Below are 25617 nucleotides of genomic sequence, written 5' to 3' on the forward strand. Positions count from 1 at the left end.
CTTGTTAATGTGAAAATGAAGCTTCAAAAGATGCAGAACTATAAATTCCAAGGGCAAAAAGTAAGAGCTAAAATGAATTGGTTGAAAGAAGGTGATAACGGGACAAACTATTTCTTTAACATTATCAAAAGCAAGCAGAAAAGGGAGAGAATCCAAGAAATCCAAGTTAATGAGGCTCTATCCAAATATCCCAATGATATTATAAAAGCATTTATGTCATAACATTGTAGGGATAATGATGCCTTATTAGTGAAATTTGTACACCTAATTCCCAAAAAATTATCAGAAGAGGATATTGAGAACCTTGAAAAGGAGATCAACATGCAAGAGATTGTTATGTCTATGACAAATAACAAATCTCCCAATCTTGATGGATTGCCTGCAAAATTTTACAAGAAGAATTTAATGTGGATTAGCTTGGAACTACTAGAACTTTATCAGGTTGCCTACATGCAGGGTTCTTTGGGGAAGGACATTAATATGGGTATTATTAAACTGCTTCCTAAGGATGGGGATAGGACTCTAGTAAAAAATTGGAGACCAATTACACTCCTTAACTTGTCCTATAAGATTATTTTAAAAAAATTGGCTAGAAGATTATCTGGAATCTTGGAGAAGATTATCTTTGTGACTCAGACTAGCTTCATAAAAGGCAGATATATTTTGGAAAACTTGATTACTAGTTGGGAGACCATGAATTAGGCGAAGGAGGAAGGACATAATGTGGCAATGATCTTGTTAGATTTTGAGAAAGCTTATGACATGATTGAATGCCCATTTGTGATGGGAATGCTACAAGCTTTTGGTTTTCCTCTATTCGTTGTAATTGGATAAGAATTCTTTTTAAGGACTCCTCCATAGTGATTGATGTCAACAAGGTGATCTCTGAACCGATTAAGCTCCAATGTTCTATAAGATGAGGGTGTCCTATTATCGGGCAACTCTCTTTTTTATTGCTGCAGATGCCTTGTAATATATCCTAAGAACCTATGAGCTTAGCCCTCCAGTGAAAGGAATCAGGATTCCTAATGGGCAAAATCTTATCAATGCTCGATTTGTTGATGATACAACCCTATTTGTGGAGCTTTCAATAAAGAATTTTGAAAATGTCTTGGATAGGCTTCAACTCTTTTTTTTTGTTTGTGGTTCCATGATGGCCCCCCATAAATTTACTATAATTGGGTGGAATGCTAACCCTCCTGGGTGGATTAATGACAAGGGTTGGATTTGGTCTTACCCCTCTAAAATTGTTAGATATTTGGTGATCCTCTTTTCTATTTCCCCTTCCACAAAGGATATGTGGGAATGGATCTTTGCCAAGATAGAAAGAAACATATAAACTAGCAAACACGCCTCTTTATTGCAGGTAGATCCCAAGTTGTTCAGAAGGTATTATCTTCACATGCTATGTATTTCTCCTCCACTTGGCTATTCTCCAATTTCCAAGTGAACAAGTTGGTTAAAATAGTGAGGTATTTTCTTTGGTTTGATGGTAAAGGATCTAGAAAGAGACATTATGTCTCCTGGGAATGGTGTTGTACCTGTAAGAAACTTGGAGGACTAGGTCTCAAAGACCTTAAAGCTCATGGGATTGCTCTTGCCTCGAAGTGGATTTTCAATGAATTGAGGGGTGATCAACTATGGAAAGTTATGATCAAGAATAATATCAAACTTTCAAAACCTAAGTGTGGCGAAACATGGAATGATTTGTTAATATGAGATATATTATAGGGGGATTTTCCAGTGAAAATGCTTGGCTCTGTAATTTTTTCTTCATTGTGGGAAGCTTGGACTCATATGAGGAATTTTTTGGGCTTGAGAGTGGCTATTGGAGGCCCTCCAACATATTTAGTTGTGGATAGATCCATATGATGGAGGGTTCAACTAAATAACAAGCCCTTGGCTTTGACTTGGAATTGTTCTCCGAAAATTTGGCATTCTTTGGGCATAGTCTCTATTAGTGATTTGTTAATTGGGGGAAGACTTAGGTCTTGGATAGAATTATGCAATAAATATGGTATTCCTCCTACTCACAAAAAAGACCTACACTCTAATTCTTAAGGCTTTTGGATCAACCTTTCTAGGTAGAACCCAGTTGAGGGAGGATTTTTTGGATCAATTGGTTTGGAAAGGGGGGACAAAATTGATGGATATCTTTGTTAAAGCTCCATATGGGATGATGAAGGATTGTGATAGCATTATTAAATGGATTAATCAGTATTGGAGCATTGACTAGCTCGACCCCAAATGACATAAAATCATTTCTTTTTTATGGCACTCCCCATCCAAACCTTAAAAACCATGTATGAGGTGGCTTATTCTCCTTAATAAAATTGTTGTTGGTGATGTTCAGAGTTCTATTGGTATTACCCCTTTGGTCTACCCTATCTATCAGGTGCCCGAATCTATGAAACATCTTTTCTTTGAATGCAAGCTTGCCTTGGCTATGTGGTCTCTATTTCTTGGCTCTCCCATCCATTGGAACTCGAGGCCTAGTCTATCTTGGATTGAAATCTTACCTGGTTATGTGGATTATTTTGATGCTAATTTGAACAAGTTTTTGTCTTTATTGTTTTGTGAGATCCTATGGTTTTTGTGGAAAAGGATGAACAAAGAGGTCTTTCAAGGCCAAGTGATGAGCCTTACTAAGTTTAATGATAAACTCACCTTTATTATGATCATGATGCAAGTGTCGATTGTCTTGAAAATCCCAAAAAGAAGATTTTTGATATTAGCATGGGAAGGAGTGCTACTAATTTACAGGGGTGATATCAAATCTGCCCATTTCTTCAACAAATATAAGGACATGTTAGACCAGAAGGAATGGGAGCTTTTGAACCAAGTTCTTAAAGAGAAGGGCATTGAGAAGAAAAACATTGAGGTTGTAAATGATGTTGTGCAAGATACATCCCTAGGTGGGATGTTGCAACAGATCCTAATATTGAACCTCCTTTAGATGCTTATGACTGTGATTAGGCAGATGCCAGTTATAATATTATTGGGCCATGGGACTGATGTCATGTACTATCATGTTGTTATGTTTTGAACTCTCATTGTTCTACAATTTTGTTCATGTACTCATGTAGCTATGGTTGGCAATAGTTATTTTTTATTATGTGTTGTTAATTTTGTAACGTCGGTCATACTATTTCATGCTTCTGATATATATATATATATATATATATATATATATATATATATTAATTTGATTACATATACTAATATGTTAACGTTAACTAATGATAAATAAAACCAAAGTTAACTTATCACGTTTGACCAACGGTTACACCATTCATGGTATCAAGTGGTAAAACAATTCTCAAACAAGTTGAACTCCTTCCGGTAGGATAAGTAAATGGTGACTAGTTTATATACTGTGGTTAGAGGTACATAGGGAAGAGATATGTCTTCCCACATATCTCTTTACTACATAACCCCTCATCCACTTATATAGCATGCTTACATTAAGGAGGATGTACACATCAAAATTGATAAGTGTGGTGCATCTTTAAAACACACTATAGCAGATAAAATACAACTTTTAGATCATATCTCCATCTCTTCTATTTTGATCATAGAATTTTGATAGAACTTAACATGGTATCAAAGCAAAGATAAGGAAGATCATATTAAAATTCTGTAACGATCTCATAAACTTTCATCGGGCTCTTACTAAGATCACATTCACATAATCCTAATGGCAACCAGAGTTAGGTTTGAAGATAGATTAGATGGAGCATGAAATTTTGTATCTTGAAAATTTAGGATCATGCTTGTTTTGAAAGAAAATAAAATTGATTCTCGTGTCAAAAGTGAAATTCCTGAACCCTCTGATGATACAGAGAAAATTCAGTGGAGCAAGGACAGTGAGAATGCCCTTAAGATAATTGTGAATTCAGTAAGAGACCACATTGTACCAGTTATTTCTAAATATGAGATGGCCTTTCAAATGTTCAAAGTACTAGCTGACATTTATGAAATCAATAACACTATCAAGCCTCTCACCCTAAAGAATCAACTACACCATATAAAGATGAATAAAGGAGAAACAGTTACATCCTATTTCTTGAGGATCACTGAGCTTAGGGATCAACTAAAACTATTGGACATATAGTAGACAACAAAGAACTTGCTATGATGGCCCTAAATGGACTTCCTACCTCATGGGAATTGTTCATTCAAGGAATCAATGCTCATTGTAAATTTCCTAAGTTTGATAGATTGGAAACCAATTGCATTCAAGAGGAATCTCGGCTTGTCACAAGAGGAATAAAACAAAACAATGGTAATGAAGACATTCAAGTTCTAAACTCTAATTCCCACAAGAAAGGAAAGAAGAAGAACTTTAAGAGAAAGAGTGACAACAAATCAAATGGGAAGAGGTATTCAAAGAAGAAGAGAGACATTTCTGAAGTACAATGTTTTAGATGTGACCAATATGGGCACTATGCAATAAAGTGTCCAGACAAGATCAAACAACAAGCTTCAATGGCAGAAATTAAGAAAGGGAGTAATTCTGAGAAGCTAGTCTTCTACTCAACCCTCTCTAGTCAAGTCACCACCAGTTTCAACACATGGGTGATTGATAGCGGAGCATCTTGACACATCACTGGATTTTGTGAGCACCTAGATACACTTGTGGAAAGTTAAAATGAAGAAGTGACAATTGGTGATGACTCAAATTATCAAGTTATGGGAATAGGAACCTGCAATACCAACCTAAAGATAGGCATATCCCAATGGGTGACTGCAGTTTTACTTGTATCTGGTATAAAGAGAAACCTTGTCTTAGTTTCTACACTTGAAGATAAGGGTTACATATTAACCTTTATGGAAGGAAAGGTACTTTCTTGGCCAAAGAACTCCACCATTAAGAAAGCCCACACCATTGGAGTAAGACAAGGGAGCCTCTACAGACTTTGCATCACTCCACCTCTAGCCTTGATTCGTGAGACTCCAGATTCGAATGAACTTTGGCACAAAAGATTAGGGCACCTTCATTTCCATGCCCTACCTAAGATAGAGAAGATGGTGATCGGCTTACCGAAGCTAAGTCAAAAATCTGAAGGAGCCTGCAAAGAGTGTGCCTTGGGAAAGAATACCAAAGGGTCTTTTAATTCTAGCAACGGTAATTCCAAAAATGTATTAGAATTAGTTCATTCTGATTTATGTGAACCCATGTCTATACCCTCATTAGGGGGATTTTTATATTATGTAATATTTGTAGATGATTATTCTAGGAAGACTGGATATATTTTCTGAGGTACAAAGAATCTGAAGAAATCCTTTCTAAATTTAAGGAATTCAAATCTCTTGCAGAAAATATGATAGGTAAGAAAATCATAACCTTAAGAATAGATAATGGGGGGAATACACTTTTGATATGTTTAAAGATCATTGTATAAATGTTGGGATTAAGAGGGAGTTAACTGTACCTTATAACCCACAACAAAATGGGCTAGCTGAAAGAAACAATAGGACTATAGTAGAAGCTACTAGGGCTATATTGTTTGACCAAAATATAGAAACTTCATTTTGGGTTGAAGCATCTAAGACAGCTGTGTACATTCAAAATAGATGTCCTCATTCTTTTCTTGACAATAAAACCCCTGAAGAAACTTTTACTAGCAACAAACCTGACATAAGTCATTTCCGGATCTTTGGGTGTTCAATCTATATTCATGTCCCCCCAAAAAAGAGGTCAAAGTTAGAACCTTCTGGAAAGAAAGGAGTATTTGTTGGGTACAATAAAACCTCTGAAGCCTATAGAATATACATACCTGGTCAAAGACAAATTGAACTAAGCAGAGATGTCATCTTTGAGGAAGACATGGCATTCAGGAGGTCCAAAATCTCTAATGAATTAGAACACCAAGATCCTCCTACAAGCTTGGATGAGGATTCCACCCTTGAGATTCAAAGGGAGACCCTTGAATATGTTGAGCATGAAGTTCAAGGCTTACCTTTAGAAGAAAATTATCCTAAAACTAGGAAGAGACCTCTTTGGGCTAAAAAGATGCTTCAAGAAGCTGAAAATTATGCTGCTCCAAATGGGACCTTCAGTGAAAGTAAGAGACCTAACCTATTTTCCAGTTATATTGCCTTGATGAGTGAGATCATTGATGCAGAACCTTCCTGTGTTGGAGATGCACTCAAGCATCAAGTTTGGAAAGATTCTATGTCAGAAGAGTGTCAGTCAATTTTGAAAAATGATGTCTAGGATATTGTGCCTAGGCCTAAAGGCAAATCTATGGTATCTTCTAAATGGCTCTTCAAAATCAAACATGCAACATATGGCAACATTGAGAAGCACAAAGCAAGGTTTGTTGCGAGAGGTTTCTCACAAAGAGAAGGTATTGACTATGAAGAGACATTTGCTCCTGTTGCCAGATACACTTCTATCCGAGCAGTTTTGGGTATTGTAGCATCTAAAGGATGGAAAGTCCATCAAATGGATGTCAAGACTCCTTTTTTGAATGGTAAGATTGAAGAAGAAATTTATTTGGAGCAACCTGAAGGTTTTGTGATTGATAAGGTTGAATCACATGTCTGCAGATTAAAGAAAGCTCTTTATGGACTAAAACAGGCCCCCAAAGAATGGTATGAAAGAATTGATCACTATCTCTTTGAATTACAGTTTTTCAAGAATGAAGCAGATCCAAATCTCTATACAAGATAATCAATGGTGAATTATTAATTCTTATTCTTTATGTTGATGATCTACTAATCATTGGAGAGGATAATTATATTTCTCGATGTAAGAAAGAATTAGCCTCTGAGTTTTATATGAACGATTTAAGAATTCTTCACTACTTTGGATTGGTAGTTTGGCAGCAGGCAGATGGTATAATCCTTAATCAAGGAAAATACATCATTGATATACTCAAGAGATTTAGAATGTTGGATTGTAGATCCATGACCACGCCTATGGAGACAAATCTACACAAGCTAAAGGAAATAGTTGCAGACTCGGAGTTTGCAGATCCGACACTCTACAAATAGATTATTGGATCTCTAATGTAAACACAAGACCTGATATATGTTATTTTGTAAATGCACTAAGTCAATTCATGTGTGAACCCAAGAAAATACATCTTCTTGCTGCAAAGCATATTTTGAGATATCTTCGAGGAACTATTGGTTTTGGTTTGAAATATAAACATGTAGAACTTGACCTACATGGATTCAATGATTCTGATTGGGCTGGAAGCATAGTTGAAAGGAAAAGCACATCAGGATGTTGCTTCAGTTTAGGATCAGGAATGATCTCATGGATATGTAGAAAAAAATATTCAGTTGCTTAGAGTTCTACAGAAGATGAATACATTGCAGCCTCCATGGGAGCAAGAGAAGTTGTATGGCTCCAGAAATTGCTTGTAGGGCTGTTAGGTTAGCCCTTAAATCCTATTGTCATCTACTGTGACAATTAGAGTTACATCAAGCTTTCAATGAATCCAATATTTCATGACAGGTCTAAACACATTGAGATTCCTTATCACTATGTTTGAGATATGATGGAAAGGAATGTGATCTCACTGAATTATATTAGTACAAGTGATCACATTGTAGACATTCTTACCAAGCCTCTCTCCAAGATCAAGATTGAACACTTTAGAGATAAAATTGGTATGGTTGAAAATGTTATTTAATTTTGAGATAGAGTTTCATTTATTCTGATATACTAATATATTTAAAGATGTTTAGTGTGTAAACTCTTTTATTTGTCATGTGTGTGACTCCATGACTGCATGGGCCTTATGTTAACATTATTGAAGGGTGATGACTTTTCAATAATGAACACTTGTTTCAAATTGATATTGTAAGGTGACGATTTTACAATTATCAATTTAACTATCTTGATGGATATCATGTGACTTGATATATGTGGACATGTCATGATAGTATATATATCTCTGAGACATTATGGTACATATCTGTTGGTTGATATCATTAAATAAACCATAATTATGATAGAGATCTTCATGGTGAATATTATGAACATAATATTCATGGACATGCCATGAAATCATTATTAGTATGGTAGGCATCATGTGACTTGATGCCAGTGCACATACCTTACTTGATAACTATGAGTTATGGTGACTATCATGAGACTTGATATTCATTGTTGAACCATATCTCTGAATATCACTATGGTGTGATATCTCCTCTCTTCACAATCAATGGATGAATTGTGATGTTTTCTCTAACATGAAATGTGTCCTCCCTAGTTAAGAGAGAGTGTTAATTTTGTAACATCAGTTGTACTATTTCATGCTTTCGATATATATTTATATATATATATATATATATATATTTATTTATTTATTTATTTGATTACATATACTAATATGTTAACGTTAACTAATGATAAATAAAAACCAAAGTCAACTTATCGCGTTTAACCAACGGTTACACCGTTCATGGTATCAGGTGGTAAAGCGATTCTCAAACAAGTCGCACTCCTTCTGATCGGGTAAGTAAACAGTGACTAGTTTATATACTGTGGTGAGAGGTACGTAGGGAAAATATGTGTCTTCCCATGTGGGAAGACATATCTCTTCACTACGTAACCCCTCATCCACTTATATAGCATGCTTACATTGAGGAGGATGTATGCACCAAAATTGATAAGTGTGGTGCATCTTTAAAACACGCTATAGCAGATAAAATGCAACTTTCAAATCATATCTCCATCTCTTCTATTTTGATCAAAGACTTTTGATAGAACTTAACATGTGCTTCATAGGATACTCATTTGGATAGAGATGTAGTTAGTGATATATGGATCAGACAAGTCAATTATATCAAATTTTGGTGAACTATTTGTAATATAAAATAAATGTGTGCAGGAAAAATAAATATTCCCTAACATAAGATAAAATAAAAACCTACACCAACACCCCCCCCCCCCCCCTCTCAAGCATAGCTTAAGTGGGTGAAACACACAAAGATGGGTCCCAGCTACAAGGCCATGTTAGGCACCCATGAACAAAACAATCTCTCACAAACAGAGTAAAGGAGAAAATCCAGTGGGACAAAACTCCTCCCCAAAAGAGAGAAAAGAAAACAAGTTTCCTAACACAAGAAAGAATCCCATACAAGAAAGAAGTCCTCTCCAAGATAGAAAGGATAAGAAAGACTATGTAGCCTTCCTTAAAGTAATCAACTGTACCAATGGATGATGCTTGAAACTCAATGTAGAAGATGGACCACAATCGTCGAACAAAATTCCTCCCCTTAGGAAGAAATAAAACCAAAGGTGCATAAAGAATATCTTCCCATTCTTGAAATGAATATGCCGAAAGGAAACTGCAAAATGTATGAAGTCTCTTAATATTGCTTAGGTGTCTCCATCTCGATGCTGAAAATTGTCACATCCAAATCAGACGTTCTAGGTCATATTCATGAAGATGACAATCCAAATACTAGTAGAGATATATGTTGGACAAGATCCAAAGACTCAAATATCTCCTCTGAAGATAAAGGTGCCTCATCCAAGTGTTGGTCACGATTATCCACACTCATGTCAAACTATAATGAATGATCATATATAGAATGAACAAGAGGATCCAAAGGTTCCTTCACAACAATTAAATAAGAATCAACTTCATCAGAGAGAAGATGAATATCCTAAATAGTGTCTCCCAAGTCTAAAATATGAGACTCCACAAACAAACCTGCAATGTCAATCAAGTAGTCATCCCAAGAAACTATATCTAGAAGACAATACATTTCTTGTTGCACTAAATCACAAATAGCCATGGTTGTAGAAAAACAAGTATCCTTAGAAGCAACAATAGATGCAGGAGAAGGAATGCAAGGTTCAAGAACTGGATCTAATGTGAGAATACCCAAGTTCAAGGTAACCAGATTTCTCCTCATAATCAAGATTCACACTAGGAGTGTGATCAACGGCCAAAGGATCAAAACCATTATCAGGTGCAAAGTCTGAAAAGGTATATAACCAAGATGCATGATCAACCATCCCAGTAGAAATTATCTCTCTACTTTCCAAGTCTCGCATGATAACTGAATCATGTGTGAATTCCACAGTCTTCCTTGTTCCACCTTGAGTAATTTGATAGATGGAAAGAAGATTATTTGATAGATGAGGTACACACAAAACATCATTGAATGTATCATCCCCAACATCAATAGAACCTTTCCCAATCACACTCATGTAAATATTTTTTACCATCAGAATAGGTGGCATAACACAAGGCTCAAAAGAAGAGAACATAGACTGTATAGAAGCCATATGATGAGAAGCTCAAGAATCCAAGAGTCATCTCCCTGATTCACAACTTGTAGTAGCAAAAAGAGCTTTACCTTTACCTTTAATTTCTTCAGAAGCAAGTCCTGCATGACCTTTTACCTTAGTAGATCTTGATTGTTTTGAATTGGAAGAACAAGTTGAGTCAGACACTCTAGAAGGAAGATCAATATTATTCTTCTTAAGAAGATGTTTGAGTTCATCAATATCCTTCTTGTAGCAAGAATGATCTTCATGTCTAGTCGTTTTGCAATATGCACAAGTAGACTTCTCCTTCTTCAATGAATCACCTTTTGAAGATGATTTATTTTGTGCTTGATCTATATGTGGATTGTTCTTGAAGTTATTTTGTTTCTTGTTAGATTGTTGTGACTCTTTCTATCCCCTAAGTTGATTAGCCAACAAGGCTTGATTCTTTGATGGCTCTATGAAACTTGTAGAAAGAAGCTTATATTGTTCATGTATCAACATCTCAAAAAAGATGCAAATGAAAGCTTAACATAAGTAGTTAGCATAGGTAGCCTATAAGTATGAAAGCTAGAAACAAAAGATGCATATTTAGGACCAAGTTTGTTCAATACATTGTACACTAATGGAATGTCACTTTTTTGAATACCACGTTGTTTACATTGCGCTCTCAAATCATTAACTTTAGTTATGTAGTCCTAGATGTTGTCAAACTTCTTTGGATCAAGGCTCATCAAATCATTATCAATTGGATAGCCTCTTAGTTCATCAGTTGTACAATATGATGTTTTTAGATTTTCCCAAGCTTCATGTGAAATTTTACATGCTTCAATCTAAAACATTAGATCAAGGGAAACAAAACTACAAAGACATCCAGGAGGTTTAATTTGTTCAAGCATCTATTTTATCTTTTCCTTATCTTTTGTAGGTTCAGCTACCTTTTGCTCAACATATGGAGTATACCCTAGTTACATTAGTGCATTCCATGCATGTTGATGCCAAGTTGCATATTATAAGGTGCTAGTAAAGGAACCTTAGAATGATCCATAGGTGCAGGAAAATAAGAGCACAAGTAACCAGATCAAAAATCAAACACAACAAGAGAGACCACCCCTTTTTCATTCAATCAATAATCCCCACCCCCTAGCAAAAAAAGACTGTGGCACTTTATAAATTAGTGCATTTACAATGCTGGAGTTTGTTTTCCAAAGTCTTACAATGTCCGATAATGGACTCAAATACTAAAAGTAAAATATAATCTCAATATGAGAATCTCAAATTAGCACCAATGTGTAGTTCTCAAAAAAATATCAACTTTAAAAAATGAATAACCTCGATCCGAGGTCGTATGTTAAAGTTACATATGTTTGAAGTTGAGAAAATGAGGATTGTCCTTCTGATATTATGAGAAAACTAAATTTCTGGAAAAATGGGATCACTTGAGCAAAAACTGATTATTTCACTGTGAAGAGTGTGAAATTCCGCCCCAAAATAAATAAAAAATTGCTCTTGAAAATACCTTCGTATGACCAAGATATCGCTCTTTGAGGTTTGAGTGCAAAATTGAAAATTGCAATGGAGGGGTCTTAAAATTTTAAAAACCAGCTCTGCCAAATTTGTGAAAATCTTTCTAAATGTGGAGATACCACCAAAAATATTTGAACCTCCACTTAATTTAGTGCACCACCAAATTGTCTCCATTGCCAAGTTTTGTAGTTCTTGCACTTGAAAAACCACTAGCTTATTTAGAGTGCCTACCAAATATTGGTTACACTACCAAAATAGACACCAATTATGGCAGTGGCCCCAAAAGTGTAGTCACGAAGGCCAAGGAGCAGTACATAGAGACCAAGTTGTATGGAGTGCTCAAAGCTCACAGCTCACGATATGAAGGCCACACCCCAGACCCATGGACAAGAGTCTCACTACGTTTCACACGCTCCTTGCAGGTAGCCTATGAAAGGACGTGGTGCACACAAGTACAAGTGAGGGCTGGGTAGGCAAGGTGTAGGCTTTAATGCCTACCATGTGGGTTCAAACAAAGGGTTCAATTGAGAGTCAAAAGGAACTCATAGAGAAACAAATCAAAGTGCAAATAGGGGAAGAAAGACAACGAAAATATAGGACAGCAAATATAGTAATTAAAGGCTTGAAGGATTATGGGGAAAGTGAACATACCGATAGGTTAATTAAAAACTTTCTAGTGGACATGGCATATTTATCAAGCAAGTAGAATTGGGAGTGTGTCACAAGATGGAATAAATAGAAATGTAGAGTAATATTGAAAAGTATAGAGGACAAGAACAAAATTTTGAAGAAAAAAAGGTTTCTCAAAGGTACACAATTCTTCATAGATGAAGATTTAACCCCTTTACAGCTAGAAGAGACAAGGAAAGAATGGGAAAAAGTCATAGCAACAAGAAGTGCAGGTAAAGAAGCATGGATGTATAGAGGGAAAGCCCAGTTCAACGCCCAGTTCAACGACAAAACAACATATAGTAAATAGGAAGGCGGGGGCCCTCGGGCACACCTCTCAATGGTAAGCTGGAATTGTAGAGGTTACCCTTGGAGGAGAGCGCCTGGTTTAAAGCCCATTGCAAAGGGGATGGACATGATTGTCCTCCTTGAAACACATGAGCATGAAGGATGTAAGGTTCCAAATTTTGAGGGATATATGAAGGTATCAGTATGGAATGAACTAACTAAAAGTGGAAAAGGCCATGGAGTAACAATCTTAGTAAGAGATTCTTGGGAAAGAATTATACATGTGGAAAAAGAAGACCCCAATAAATAGTACATATGGATAAAAATGTAGGAAAAAGAGTTCACAATCTACCTTGCAGCATGCTACTTTGCTCCTTATGGCTCAAAATTTTATAAGAGGAAATTAGACAGAGAGTAACCTTATGCAGCCTTGAAAAAAGATATATCAGCATATAATCACAAAGGTGAGATCATCTTAATTGGAGACTTTAATGCTAGAACAACCAATAACCAGTCGCTTTGCCTTATCATAATGATGAGGAGGGAATAGGGGGCAATATTTTGTGGTTAGAGGAAGAAGGGAGTCAAAAATGGGAAAGAATGTCCCAAGATGAGAAGGGAGCTATCACACATTATGGGGCAAAATTGCTAGGAGTTTGCAGCTTGTATGATTTGATAATATGGAATGGTTTAAAGGCTTGGTCAAGCTCAGGAAACATTACGTGTCACACTTATAATAGTCAGAGTGTAGTGGACTATGCTATAAGCTCAAAGAAGCTTGTGACAAGTGTAATAGATATTGTGGTGAAGGATTGTCCCATAGAAATGAAATCAGATCACAGCCCAATATATGTTAAGATTGGCATGCAAAAAGACAATCAACATCAAAGGAGATGCAACAATTAGAAAAGAAGGTCACTCAAGGAGTTATCCTCTTGACATGTGAAAATCAAGAAATCTTTCAAAGAATGCTCAAAAAACAGCTACAAGAAGAGGGTGTGAATGGGTTGGTTAATTCAAACAAGGAAATGATTGCTAGCGTAAAGTTGACATCTATAATTCTTGGGGCTCTCAACTCATACAAAAGGTCTATACCTAAAAAGGACAATAAGAATAGCTTCCCTGCAAACCCATGGTATGATGAAGAATGTAAGGTAGCAAAGAAAATGGTCAAAATATGAGGTAACAACAAGGAATATACAAAACTAGTGAGAATGAAAAAAGAGGAGTACATGCAAACAAGAAGAAAAGAATTGATTAAGCTTGGGAGACAAAATCCAAGGGGCTTTTGGAAAGAGTTGCAACAAAGAGACACAGGCAAAGAAAATAATATCACAAATCTTCAATGACTAGAATATGCAAAGCAGCTATATGAGAGAGATCAAGAAAAAGATAGCCCTCTAATGATCAGATCAAGAAGTAAACTCTTCTCCTCAAAAAATATTAGAGAAGGGATTAGAAAACTTGTAGTGGGTAAATCTTGAGACATGGATGCCATACAAGCATAATATTTAAGGTGGGCATTAGAAATCTTCACGCCTCACATCAAAAGAATATTGAATGGAGTTAACCAAAATCGATTTCCAACAAATTGGTCAACTAGTGTGGTATTCCCTTTGCTCAAATGTGGTGAAATCAATATCCCCTCAAATTACCACACTATAATGATCAATCCTCTCTTCAGTAAAATTTTTGGGAGCATGATAGAGAGGCGAATCAGTAGTTGGGCTAAAAAGGAGGTAAAGAGAGAAAATGGGCAAGTGGGCTTTAGACCAAAGTATTGTACCATTGATCATTGCATAACACTCAAACATTTGATTGAGAAGGTATGGAATAAACAAGCAAGGGAAATCTTTTGTTGTTTTGTGGATTTCAAAAAATCTTTTGACATGGTGCCTAGAGGCAAATTGTGGAGTAGAATGGAAGAGTTGGAAATTCTAGTACAATATAGAGTTGTTGCTCATAGATTGTATGACCAAGTTTGGGCTAAGTTTCGAACAAAACAGAGACTAACAAAATGTTTTAGAAGTGGCATTGGGGTCAAGCAAGGCTACCCATTATCTCCTACCCTATTTGGGCAATACATTGACAAGTTAGAGGAATGGATAGACAAGTTTGGGGGTGGGGGAGTTCATCTGACCAACTATGTAATCAAGTTGCTTTTATATGTTGGTGACCTTGTTTTAATGGAAAAAACAACACAAGATTTGAAAAAACACTTGAAGGCTCTAGAACAATTTTGCCAAGAGGTGGGGATGTAGGTGAACACTAGCAAAACCAAGGTCATGATCTTTATCTTGAAAAGAAAGAAGGTCCATAGAGAATTTGTCTTTAAGGGAAACACCTTACAAGTGGTCAATGAATATAAGTACCTTGGCCTAGATTTCCACAATAAACTCAGTTGGGAAACATGTAGAACAAAAAGGATCCAAGGAGAATGGAATGCCTTATACTCACTTTTGACTTTAAATTTTTACTTTAAATTATGAACAAATTTTGACTTTAAATTTTTTAAAATTTTTATTTTAATTTTCAGAAAGAATTTTTTCCAAAAAACTATTTTTTTAGAAGTGTATAAAAATAAAAAATAAAAAATAAAAAACTATGATTCTTTTCAACCAATTTTATTGATCACAAAAAAAAAAATATTAAAAAATAAAAAAAATCCATACCATAATGGGCAGGTGGACTATAGGGCTCATTGCTAAAAAAAATTCCTTCAAATTTGACTGTCTTCAAAATTGACAAATTGCCAATCAATCTCTATATTTTTTGGGCCTTCTAGACACGATGGCATAGTCTTTTTGGCTTAAAAATGCACTGAGAGATCAGCTACCTTCCGAATATGGATGTGAAACCTTTGTTAGGAACCTTCACAAAATTTGCATCTGGTGTCTGATTTGGACAAAACAAAGGTCAATTTTGACTTTCTTGGCTACTCTAAACTCAATGGTGAGCTCAGAGTTGCTCCAAGAAGCTCCAAAACACCTGCACTAATAAACAAGAAACAAGAACCCCCCAAAAACTATAATTTATATCAAGTTTTTTTTATTCTCAATGCTAACATCAAATGCAAGAGATCATAATTTGCTTTCAAGAACAAAATGAATCTGTATTCTTTAAACATCTGCTAACCCACAACCTACAGCTTTCTCCGATACCATGTTAAACTTAATTGTGAAGCCACCCAAGATCAATGTGATTGAAGGAAAGCAAGACAAGAATCCAAGAAATGAACAAAACTTAGCACTCTCCTAGCATAGAACTAGACTAACAATTTGAGCTAGTGCTATGATTCTTAGTACTTCAACATAAGGAGAGGTGAGTTCTTGTTTATACAGATAAATATGTACAAATAAAACCAAGAGGAATAATAACTCCTTGTAGCCCAAAATAGGAGGGAGTTTTACCTACTTAGTAAATGCCAAATACATGGTTATGCCAACTCAAGTAAAGACAAGAAATGGTTATGGTGAGGTGGCTAATAAATCCAAAAGAGGGTGTGGCATTCAACCTGTAATGTCCCCTAATGAATCTAATTATGAATAGTGCAGTTTAAGATTAACTAAGATTAACTAGGTTACCCAAGATTATGTTTTGATTGTTAATACCTAGAATCAATTGAAAAAACAATAATTATTCTATGATTTTACGTATGTTTAAATTATGATAACTTATGTAGCATTGCAAAGATGAATACATACCTCCTAGAGTAGGGTGCCCTATGCCTATGCAACGCACTCTAGGGTGCCCTATACCTGTTCTCCCTCACGCAATGTGTAATTGTAGGGTACCCTTTACAGTTGTTCTCCCTACTTAGTGTATCTTGTGGGGTGCCCTATGGTTGTTCTCCCTTTTGGACATGTCTTATAGGTTAGTATTGGTTATTCTCCTTACTTAGAAGATATGAATTTAGTTTAATCCATTGTTAGATTATTAATTCATTCATATCATGATTCGTATTAATTATTGCACAAATTTGTATCAGTTATTATTTATTCTTGAAGATGTTCACAGACACGCGCGCACACACACACACACACACACACATATAGAGAGAGAGAGAGAGAGAGAGAGAATTTACCAAATCAACTGTCATTTAACTACCATTTACCAGTTAAACAATACCACTACCCAGCATACTATTTAATTTACCATTTCCTTCATAATTAACGTAATTCACTAGTTTATCAAGTATCAATTATAGTAATATATCGTGCCTTATTTAGTTTACCATCCTTAGTTCACGAATCTATCAGACGCCTCATTATACGTGAAAAACTAATACCTGGAGGAATTTGCTCGTGCTCTTATCCACACATCCGATTTCATCACTTTCCTGATCGTTGTGGTTTACATATATTGTCCCTTTCGATTTGTGCAGTATGTAAGGTAAGATTTCCTGCCAAATGCTCTTCGTGTCTTCCTATCCAAGGTGGAGTCCAATTATATAAGTCTTGCATCCTTTTGAGGGGTCGCACTCATGGAGTGCTCAGACGTAGTGGTGGCAACTCCTTGGAAAGTTGCCGCCCCTTTCATTGTTTTACCCATAACCTTGTTTAAACATCCACGATCCATTAGTTATCGACTTGTGGTTAGTAATATCGATTAACATTCTTCAGCAATGGTTGTAACCAGTGTTTCGCTATATTAATTAATTCCATTCTATATTAAACCGACACTTAGTTATCTTACACAATCGAAAACCATAGAATACTATTTTGCAATAAATACTATTTTCCTGTGCAATAATACATTTACAGAATTTTAAGGGGACATGACACAACCACCCAAATGTACGTGTGAATGACACGTGATTGTAGGATTATGTCACGTGTCCTCATTCTAAACATTCTAATATAACCTAAGCAAGCTTAATAATGTGTAGGAAAAATAAATATTCCCTAACATAAGAGAAAATAAAAACCTACACTAACAACAAGAGCCTCCATAAATTTAAAATAACAAACCACACATAATAAACATAAATTGAACTGAGTTGCTCTGGATATGTGAATAGAGATCAAAAAAATATTAATTAAAAATAATGTTCAAATACATAAACCCCAAAGGCTGGTGTGACCACATGAGAATACAACGGTGAGTACATCTTTGGAATACTTTACCATCCAACTACTAAGCATATGCTTCCCTAGAATCCTTCTATGAAGAATACTCGACCTTGCATAAGAATTCTTAGCAATCTAGAATCGACAAGAGTGATGGAATCTAGTGTGGCATGATTGAGTTGAGGGTTTGGCTCAATTGGCGAGTGTTTTGTGTGGTAGACACAAGGTAATAAGGTCTAGTCTCCTCCAGCCCATGTGGTACTAACGCATGTTACAATAAAGTCATTGATGACACTAAAAAAATTACCACACACATTGCAATTTATAGGGGCTACCCCATTCCTACAATCTAAAAGAAATATTAACTACAAATTATAGTACAAGAATTTCATTAATTATATTATAAAATGGTTAAGAAATTTTCAATATAATATAAAAGCATAAAAGTGATATACATATTAAATTTGTTACATTTTAATTTTCTTGAATCACATCATGTTTTGACCTTATCTTATTGTTGTCTAAATATAAATGTGAGTGGGTCCACAACAAGTCCACTCTTAACACTATAGAACGAGAATATGTTTGAAGATATTAACTAAGTTTTGCCAATTATTGAAAGCAATATAATTCTAGACATACATGTTATAAATATTAGTATTAAGAATGTTAACCTATTAAATTATATTCAAATATACTAACCAACAAGTATAAGGTGGTTGATGTTGATGTAAGGAAGAACATTCTACACGGTGTCTCCCAAAATATCTAAGTTGTTTAACATCTTGTTAATATGTACTAGATTTTCTAACTCTTTATTTCTTATAGCACCTTTTTCAAAAATAATTTGTTAGAGTTGTGATCGAGTTTGATATTTAAAGTGTGTACTCTCTTTTTGAATTCTTTTTAAAAAATAATTTGAACAATCTTTGTAAATAAAACTTAATTGAAACTTGAGATTCTTGCACCAAATTTCTCTAGAAACATCATATATATCTAAAGAATTTTAAAATTTCTTTTAAATGATACATACAAAAAAAAAAAATCTCTACAATTTACATTTTCGAAAAGGAAATAGATTCATATCTTTTTCCACAATATATAAATAATTGCATTAAAATGAGTATCTAAATTGTATAAATTCATCTTGAATTTCAAGTATAATGTGTATTTGCATCCTTTAACAATACAATTATAAAAGAAGAAAAATAAAAAATTGAAAATTGATTTAATATTCCAAAAAAAAAAAATTTAAAATTATTTGATTCACAAAGAATAATTAATTGTTAAAATATTCAACATAACAAGTACTAAAAAACTTTTGGAGTGATGACCCCACAATGCAACGGATGTTGTGAGCCTTGTTTCAAGCAAGATCTTGTGTTCAAATCTAAAAAATGTGGTCTCATTGATTCATAGCTCTAGTCAAAAGCGACTCGACTCGACTTCCGCCCATTACCAAAAAAAAAAAAAAAGAAACTTTTTAATATTGTTGAAAACAACTAAAGACATGTGACCATATTCATCAAAAAGAAATTCTAAATCAAAACCTACACTTCAAAAAGAAAAGTTAAAATATTGAATAAATTTAAATTTATTCATAAACGAATTTGGAGAAATTATTAAATCCATTTGAACAAAAATTTAACCACATCATCATTTTATAATATAATTAATTTTGAAAAAGAAAAAATAATATGATCATCTTGTAATAATAGTATTCAATTAGGAAAAAAAATGAACTACTTTTTCTCCACCTAACCAATTAGAATTTAATAATTCTTACAAGAATATTAAGTTTCATAGTTTTCATTGGCATACTATTCCAGTAACTTTTTGTGCTCTTTTTCATGTATCTCATATCCTTCTTGTGGAATTGAGTAATAAATTCTCTCATCTTTCAGACAGTTTTATAACTTTATGCAATAAAACAATCTCAACTTATTTGTTCATGCACATTTGTGTAATTCAATTATCACAAATAGTTCAAATACAAGATTCCATTGCTTTAGAACCTTTTAACATTGAATTAAACAACCATTTTGTTGATTTGATTAATAATCACAATCACTATGGATTTTAGAGATAGTATCATATTTTTATTGTGTTAAAAAAAAAACACATAAAATTGATACACAATTATTTTACCATATATTCTAGCATCATATTTCCATAATTACCTATAATAAATGTTAATAAATTAGGTCTAAATTGTCCAATGACCTTGGATTTTTCAATTTGTCCAAGCAAGGACAATCTTGACACACAAACACAAACAACACAGCTTTCAACAAAGGTTTTTAAAGCCCTTTAAAATTAGAAAAAATTTCACAAACAAACATGCAATTTTATTATTTTCATGCAAATTCCTATGAACATGATGTGCACAATCAACATGGAGACCACTAAGCCATGTGGCCTAGAATCCTTGGGCACTCTTGTTTCGCACAAATTGGCCCCCACTTGTAAAATAATGGATATGAATTCAGAGCCAATATATCAGAATTTTTATTATTGCCATAACAATATGTTGAAGACCCTGCAATAATATTTATCCTTGATTGCAGACATCAATAACGTTTTGCACTCAAAATTCACTTGAATCATAACCAGGATTGATGCACCATTAATCAATCCGTTACAATAATAACAATTGATTTCTACGCAATTACTAATTATCAATCATCAAGATCTCTTTGCCAACAAACCTAGTGTTATTATGGTAAATATTTTTCTTAAATAGTTGATACTATATATTTGAGCATATAATTATAATTCATAATCATCTTTTGGCTGGTTGTGATTAGTCAATATGTATCATGAAACATGAGATAGTAAAATTTCCTTATAAGAGACTCTCACCATACAACTATTCTGGAGGGATAAGATACATAAAATACTTTAATAGAAAGATACCCACTAATACTGTCCAATACCTAGTGCCATACTACAGGCATGCATGCAAGTTATTATATTGTTTAAAATCTCCTGACAAGTGGAAAGTAAAACTGTAATCTGGGTTTAGACATCCATTCCCACAAAGGAAGAAAGAAAAACATGCATCTTAGCATATGGTTACTACGTCTAAAAATTCTATACATATTAAACTATAACAACACTACAGGTCACACACATTTAATGACTTGTCCTTACATGGAAAATGAAGTAGTCCCAGAAAATAACTGCAACTTCATGAAAAATTTGAGCAAAATAATGACGAGTGGAATAAAGTAGATATCCATAACCTAGCCTTACAAAACCCTGGAAATTCCAGTGTATTGGGCATACGACATACCAATTGAGGATCTCATCCTCCATTCACATTGTCTATCAAAATGTAATCAAAGACAAGATGTGGCTGACTAATTGGAAGAACCAAACTCCACCCTATAAAATCAAACAATATAGGGCTGCATTGAAGCATTTGGAACACTGCGTGATCCCTGGTGGATGCAAGCTGCACAGTAATATTTTCTATTATAGTTCTTTAGCATGTGAATAACAAATAAATCTAAGGGGGAAAATCAAGTAGCCATTTGAGCTGGAATCAGAATATACAAGATACACATGAGTACCACAGGTTCCAAGGATGAAATGAAATAAAAGTTTTTAATAACATCTACGAGTAGGAGTGATTAAATTTCCACAGTTCATTGTCATTACTGCAATATTTTTTCTGGATTACACTGTGTAAGATTTTGTATGCATCAACCTTTTGGATCACACTCTGTGATCCATCCTCAGGATGAGAGTGAGAGAGCTGTAGGAGTAAAATGATGGATCACTCCTACAGCTCTCTCACTCTCATTCTGATGATGGATCATGGAATGTCATCCGAAATGTTGATGCCTACAAAGTCTTACAATGTAATCCAGAAAAATTATTGCAGTAACATCCACAAGACCAAGGATACAATTTCAAATGATCGTAGGGATGGGGAGCTCCAGAATAATCCAAGAATTTCATTTTTTAAGAGAACTAAAATGATGCATGTCAATTGGAGTCTAATGTAATTGTTGAGATACATGTGTCTCAACCTTGCAATTTTTGGTAAATTGTTTCAAATGTAGTTGGGAGGTTTCCCATGTGTCGGTGACTTGAAAAAAGGTATAAGAGTTGTTAAAAGATGTCTTGTCCATAGTATAATATAGGAGGGCCATTTTTAGAGATTATATGACACATTTCATGTTGGTTATGAGGGTCAAAAATAGGGGATAAGAGTTTGGACGTGAGTAACTACTTTTAACCTGGCTTTCTTATCTTGGAAAAACAAATGTCAAGGGTGGGCAACACATGTCATGGAGGTTTTGCCCATGGTATTTTAAAACCACAAATGGTTTCTAGGTTGTAAAATTCTTATATAATGAGGGCTTGGAGAGGAGTTTGTATTATGGAGTTTTGGTTTGCAAGGCTGGGTGCTAGAAGGATGCTAATGAAGTCTCTCTGAGCTTGAGTTGAGGTGATGCTCTTGTAAGAACATGCATTGCAAGTGTATTGTAATCTCTTGTTGATTTGTTAATATACTATGCAGGTTTTAGAGTGTGGGGTTTTTCACCCGTATGGGTTTTCCCCACGATAATCGGTGTGTTATGTGTTTCTTGTTTTACTTCTACTCTATTTGCTTCTTGTGATCTTTGTGATAGTTAAGTTGAAATTTGCAAAATCGTCCTCTCAAGATTAGCGTAGGAAGCATTTTTGCACACATTTGCTTCCTTACAAGTGGTATCAGAGCCTGGCTAGTTTTGGTTCTATTTGTTGGGTACAGGGTTTTTTGAGCTAATTAAGATTTGAGTGGGAGCTTGTGCAGAGTATTTCATTTATGTATTGCAGGATCGTAAAGATGGCAAGTATATCAGGGAGGATTGATGTAGAGAAGTTTTCTGGCACAAACTTTGAAATGTGGAAGCTGAAGATGGAAGATCTGTTGATTGATCAAAATCTATGGGATGCAGTCAATGAGAATAAGTCGAGGCCCGCAGATCCGACTTTAGCTTCACAATATGATGTAATGGATAGAAAAGCTAAAGGTCTCATAAGATTGTGCCTTGCAGACTCAATTCTGATTAATGTCCACGAAGAATCTATTGCGAAGAAGCTCTGGAAGAAGCTAAGTGAGATCTACCGAGCAAAATCACTTGTGAATAAAATTTTCTTGAGGAAGAAGTTGCATTCCTTGAGAATGGAAGAAGGTGGACGAATTTTTGAGTATCTGGAAAGTTTTAATATGTTGGTGACTCAGTTAACCTCAGTTGGGGTACCAATGGATGAAGAAGAAAGGTGCCAAATCCTACTATGTTCGTTGCCAAACTCATGGGACAGCCTTGTGATGGCCATAGGGAGCACTGCAGTCGTCTTGAAGATGGAGGATGTTGTTGGTTCTCTACTTTCTGAGGAGATGAGAAGGAAGGTTTCTCTGAATGCCAAAGAGGCTCTGAGTGTTCAAGGAAGGCCAAAAGAAAGAGGCAAGAATGAAAAGCAGAATGGCCGTTCTAAGTCCAAGAATAAGGGGAGATCAAAATCTCCTGGTAAGTCCAAGGTAATTTGCTGGAATTGTGGAAAGCCCAGACATTTCCAAAAGGATTGTAAAGAAGAAAAGAAGAAAAAGAAGAAGAAGCAAGATTCTGATTCTGAGTCCGAGAAGGAAGATGGAGATGCTTTTATTGTAGCCTTGGCCACTCGTGCAGGTGACAATGCATGGTTGATAGACTCAGGTGCATCTTTCCACATGACTCCTATTAGAAACTGGTTTAGTAAGTATGAAAATTTTGATGGTGGTAAGGTGTATCTAGGTGATAACTCCTTTCTTGATATTGTTGGTCGTGGAAGTGTTCATGTTAAATTTTCTGATGGTAGAACTAGAAGATTTGATGGTGTCTTGCATATCCTGGGACTAGCAAGAATTTTGTTATCTGTTAGCAAACTAATAGATGTGGGTGTGCATGTACAGTTTTCTAAAGCAGGTGTGAAAATGGTGAGAGGTGCTATGGTAATAGCAAGAGGAAGCAGAATGGGTACATTGTACTAGCTTGATGCATGCATAGTTGAGTGCAATAGCACTTCTGATAAGACTGTGATAAAGACTATGTTGGAAAAGGAGAGGGTGTCTCTTTCAGTAAATGGTCATGGTTTTTGGGTACCCAAGGGTGCTCTATCTACCGAATCAAAGTTTCCTGTAGAGAAGACAATGTTGTGGCACCTGAGACTCGGTCACATAGGTGAGAAGGGTCTACGAACTTTGAAAAATAAGAACCTTGTTAATGGGTTGAATGATTGCAATCTTGAATTTGACTTTTGTGAGCATTGTATTTATGGAAAACAAAACCGTATTCAGTTTTACTCCAGTTCTTATAAGTCTTCAAGTGTTTTGGATCTAATCCATTCAGATGTATTTGGTCCAGTTGATGTTTCTTCTATTGGTAAATCAGTTTATTATGTTTCTTTCATTGATGATTTCAGTAGAAGAACATGGGTTTATTTTCTTAAGAGTAAAGCTGAAGTTTTTAGTCGTTTCAAAGAATTTAAAGCAATGGTTGAGTTGCAGACTAGAAAGAAAATAAAATGTTTAAGGACAGATAATGGCAGTGAATATTGCTCCAATGATTTTGATACATTTTGTAAAGATTGTGGTATTAAGAGATAGAAGACAACTCCGTATTCTCCACAACAAAATGGAGTTGCAGAAAGAATGAACAGGACCTTGATGGAGAAGGCTAGGAGTATGCTAAGTGGTGCTGGTCTAGAACAAAAGTTCTGGGCTGAAGCTATAGCCACTGCCTGCTACCTGATAAACAGGTATCCTACATCAGCTCTTGTTGATAAAACACCAATGGAAGCGTGGTCAGGCCACAAGCCTTCACTTAGTCATCTGAGAGTTTTTGGTTGTGAGGCATATGCTCATGTGCTAAAGGAGAAGCGGACAAAATTGGATATAGTTATAGTGTGAAAGGATACAAGCTTTGGGATCTTGTTGCACAAAAGGTATTTTATTCCAGAAGTGTTATTTTCAGAGAAACTAAGTCTTCTTCTATTACAATGCAGCAAGAACAAAAGGAAGAAAAGAAAGATGTGATTCAACTGCCTACTACACCTAAAAAAGTTGAATCGAGGCCTATAGAAAGACAAGAAGTTGATGAGAGCTCTACGAGTTCTGAATCATCAGAGGAAGAAGAAGAACCTGAACCTGAACTTGTTCGACGGTCTACTAGACAAAGAAAACCACCTGAAAGGTATGGATATCCTCCTGATGATTGGAGATGCATATTTGCTTTGAATGCTAATATTGATGAACCAAAATCTGTAGAAGAGGCTCTTGGTATGAATGATTCAGAGTCCTGGAAAATTGCCATGGATGAAGAGATGACAGCCCTTAAGAAGAATGACACATGGGACCTTGTACCATTGCCTGAAGGACGAAAGCCTATTTCTTCCAAATGGGTGTTCAGAAGGAAGATAGGTTCAGATGGAAGAATAGAGAACTACAAAGCACATTTGGTTGCAAAAGGTTACTCCTAGGTTGAGGGAGTAGATTATGGTGAGATTTTTTCTCCTGTAGCCAAAATGACATCCATTCGTTTCTTGCTTTCTATTGCAACAACTTATGATCTAGAGGTCAAACAAATGGATGTAAAACTACTTTCCTTCATAGAGATTTGGAGGAAGAAATTTATATGACACAGCTAAAGCACTATGTGGTAAAAGGTAAAAGTAATTTGGTCTGTAAGTTCAAGAAATCCTTGTATGGTTTAAAACAAAGTCCTAGGATGTGGTACCAGAAGTTTTATACATATCTATTGAGTTTGGGGTTTGTGCGGTCTAAATCTT

The 25617-nt window shown here is 35.1% G+C and overlaps 1 protein-coding gene across 1 annotated transcript in view; it reads left to right on the forward strand.

Annotated features, from left to right (window-relative positions):
- Window positions 1-25617, forward strand: part of LOC131857571 (probable chromatin modification-related protein eaf7) — an 80643-nt gene that overhangs the window by 53172 nt on the left and 1854 nt on the right. Inside the window, exon 3 of the mRNA XM_059210250.1 lies at window positions 24835-25022. Within this exon, the coding sequence (XP_059066233.1) occupies window positions 24835-25022 (188 nt within the window). The remainder of the gene's footprint in view (window positions 1-24834; window positions 25023-25617) is intronic.

The sequence above is a fragment of the Cryptomeria japonica genome, chromosome 8 (genome assembly GCF_030272615.1).
Source record: "Cryptomeria japonica chromosome 8, Sugi_1.0, whole genome shotgun sequence".
In the NCBI taxonomy this organism is placed as follows: domain Eukaryota; kingdom Viridiplantae; phylum Streptophyta; class Pinopsida; order Cupressales; family Cupressaceae; genus Cryptomeria; species Cryptomeria japonica.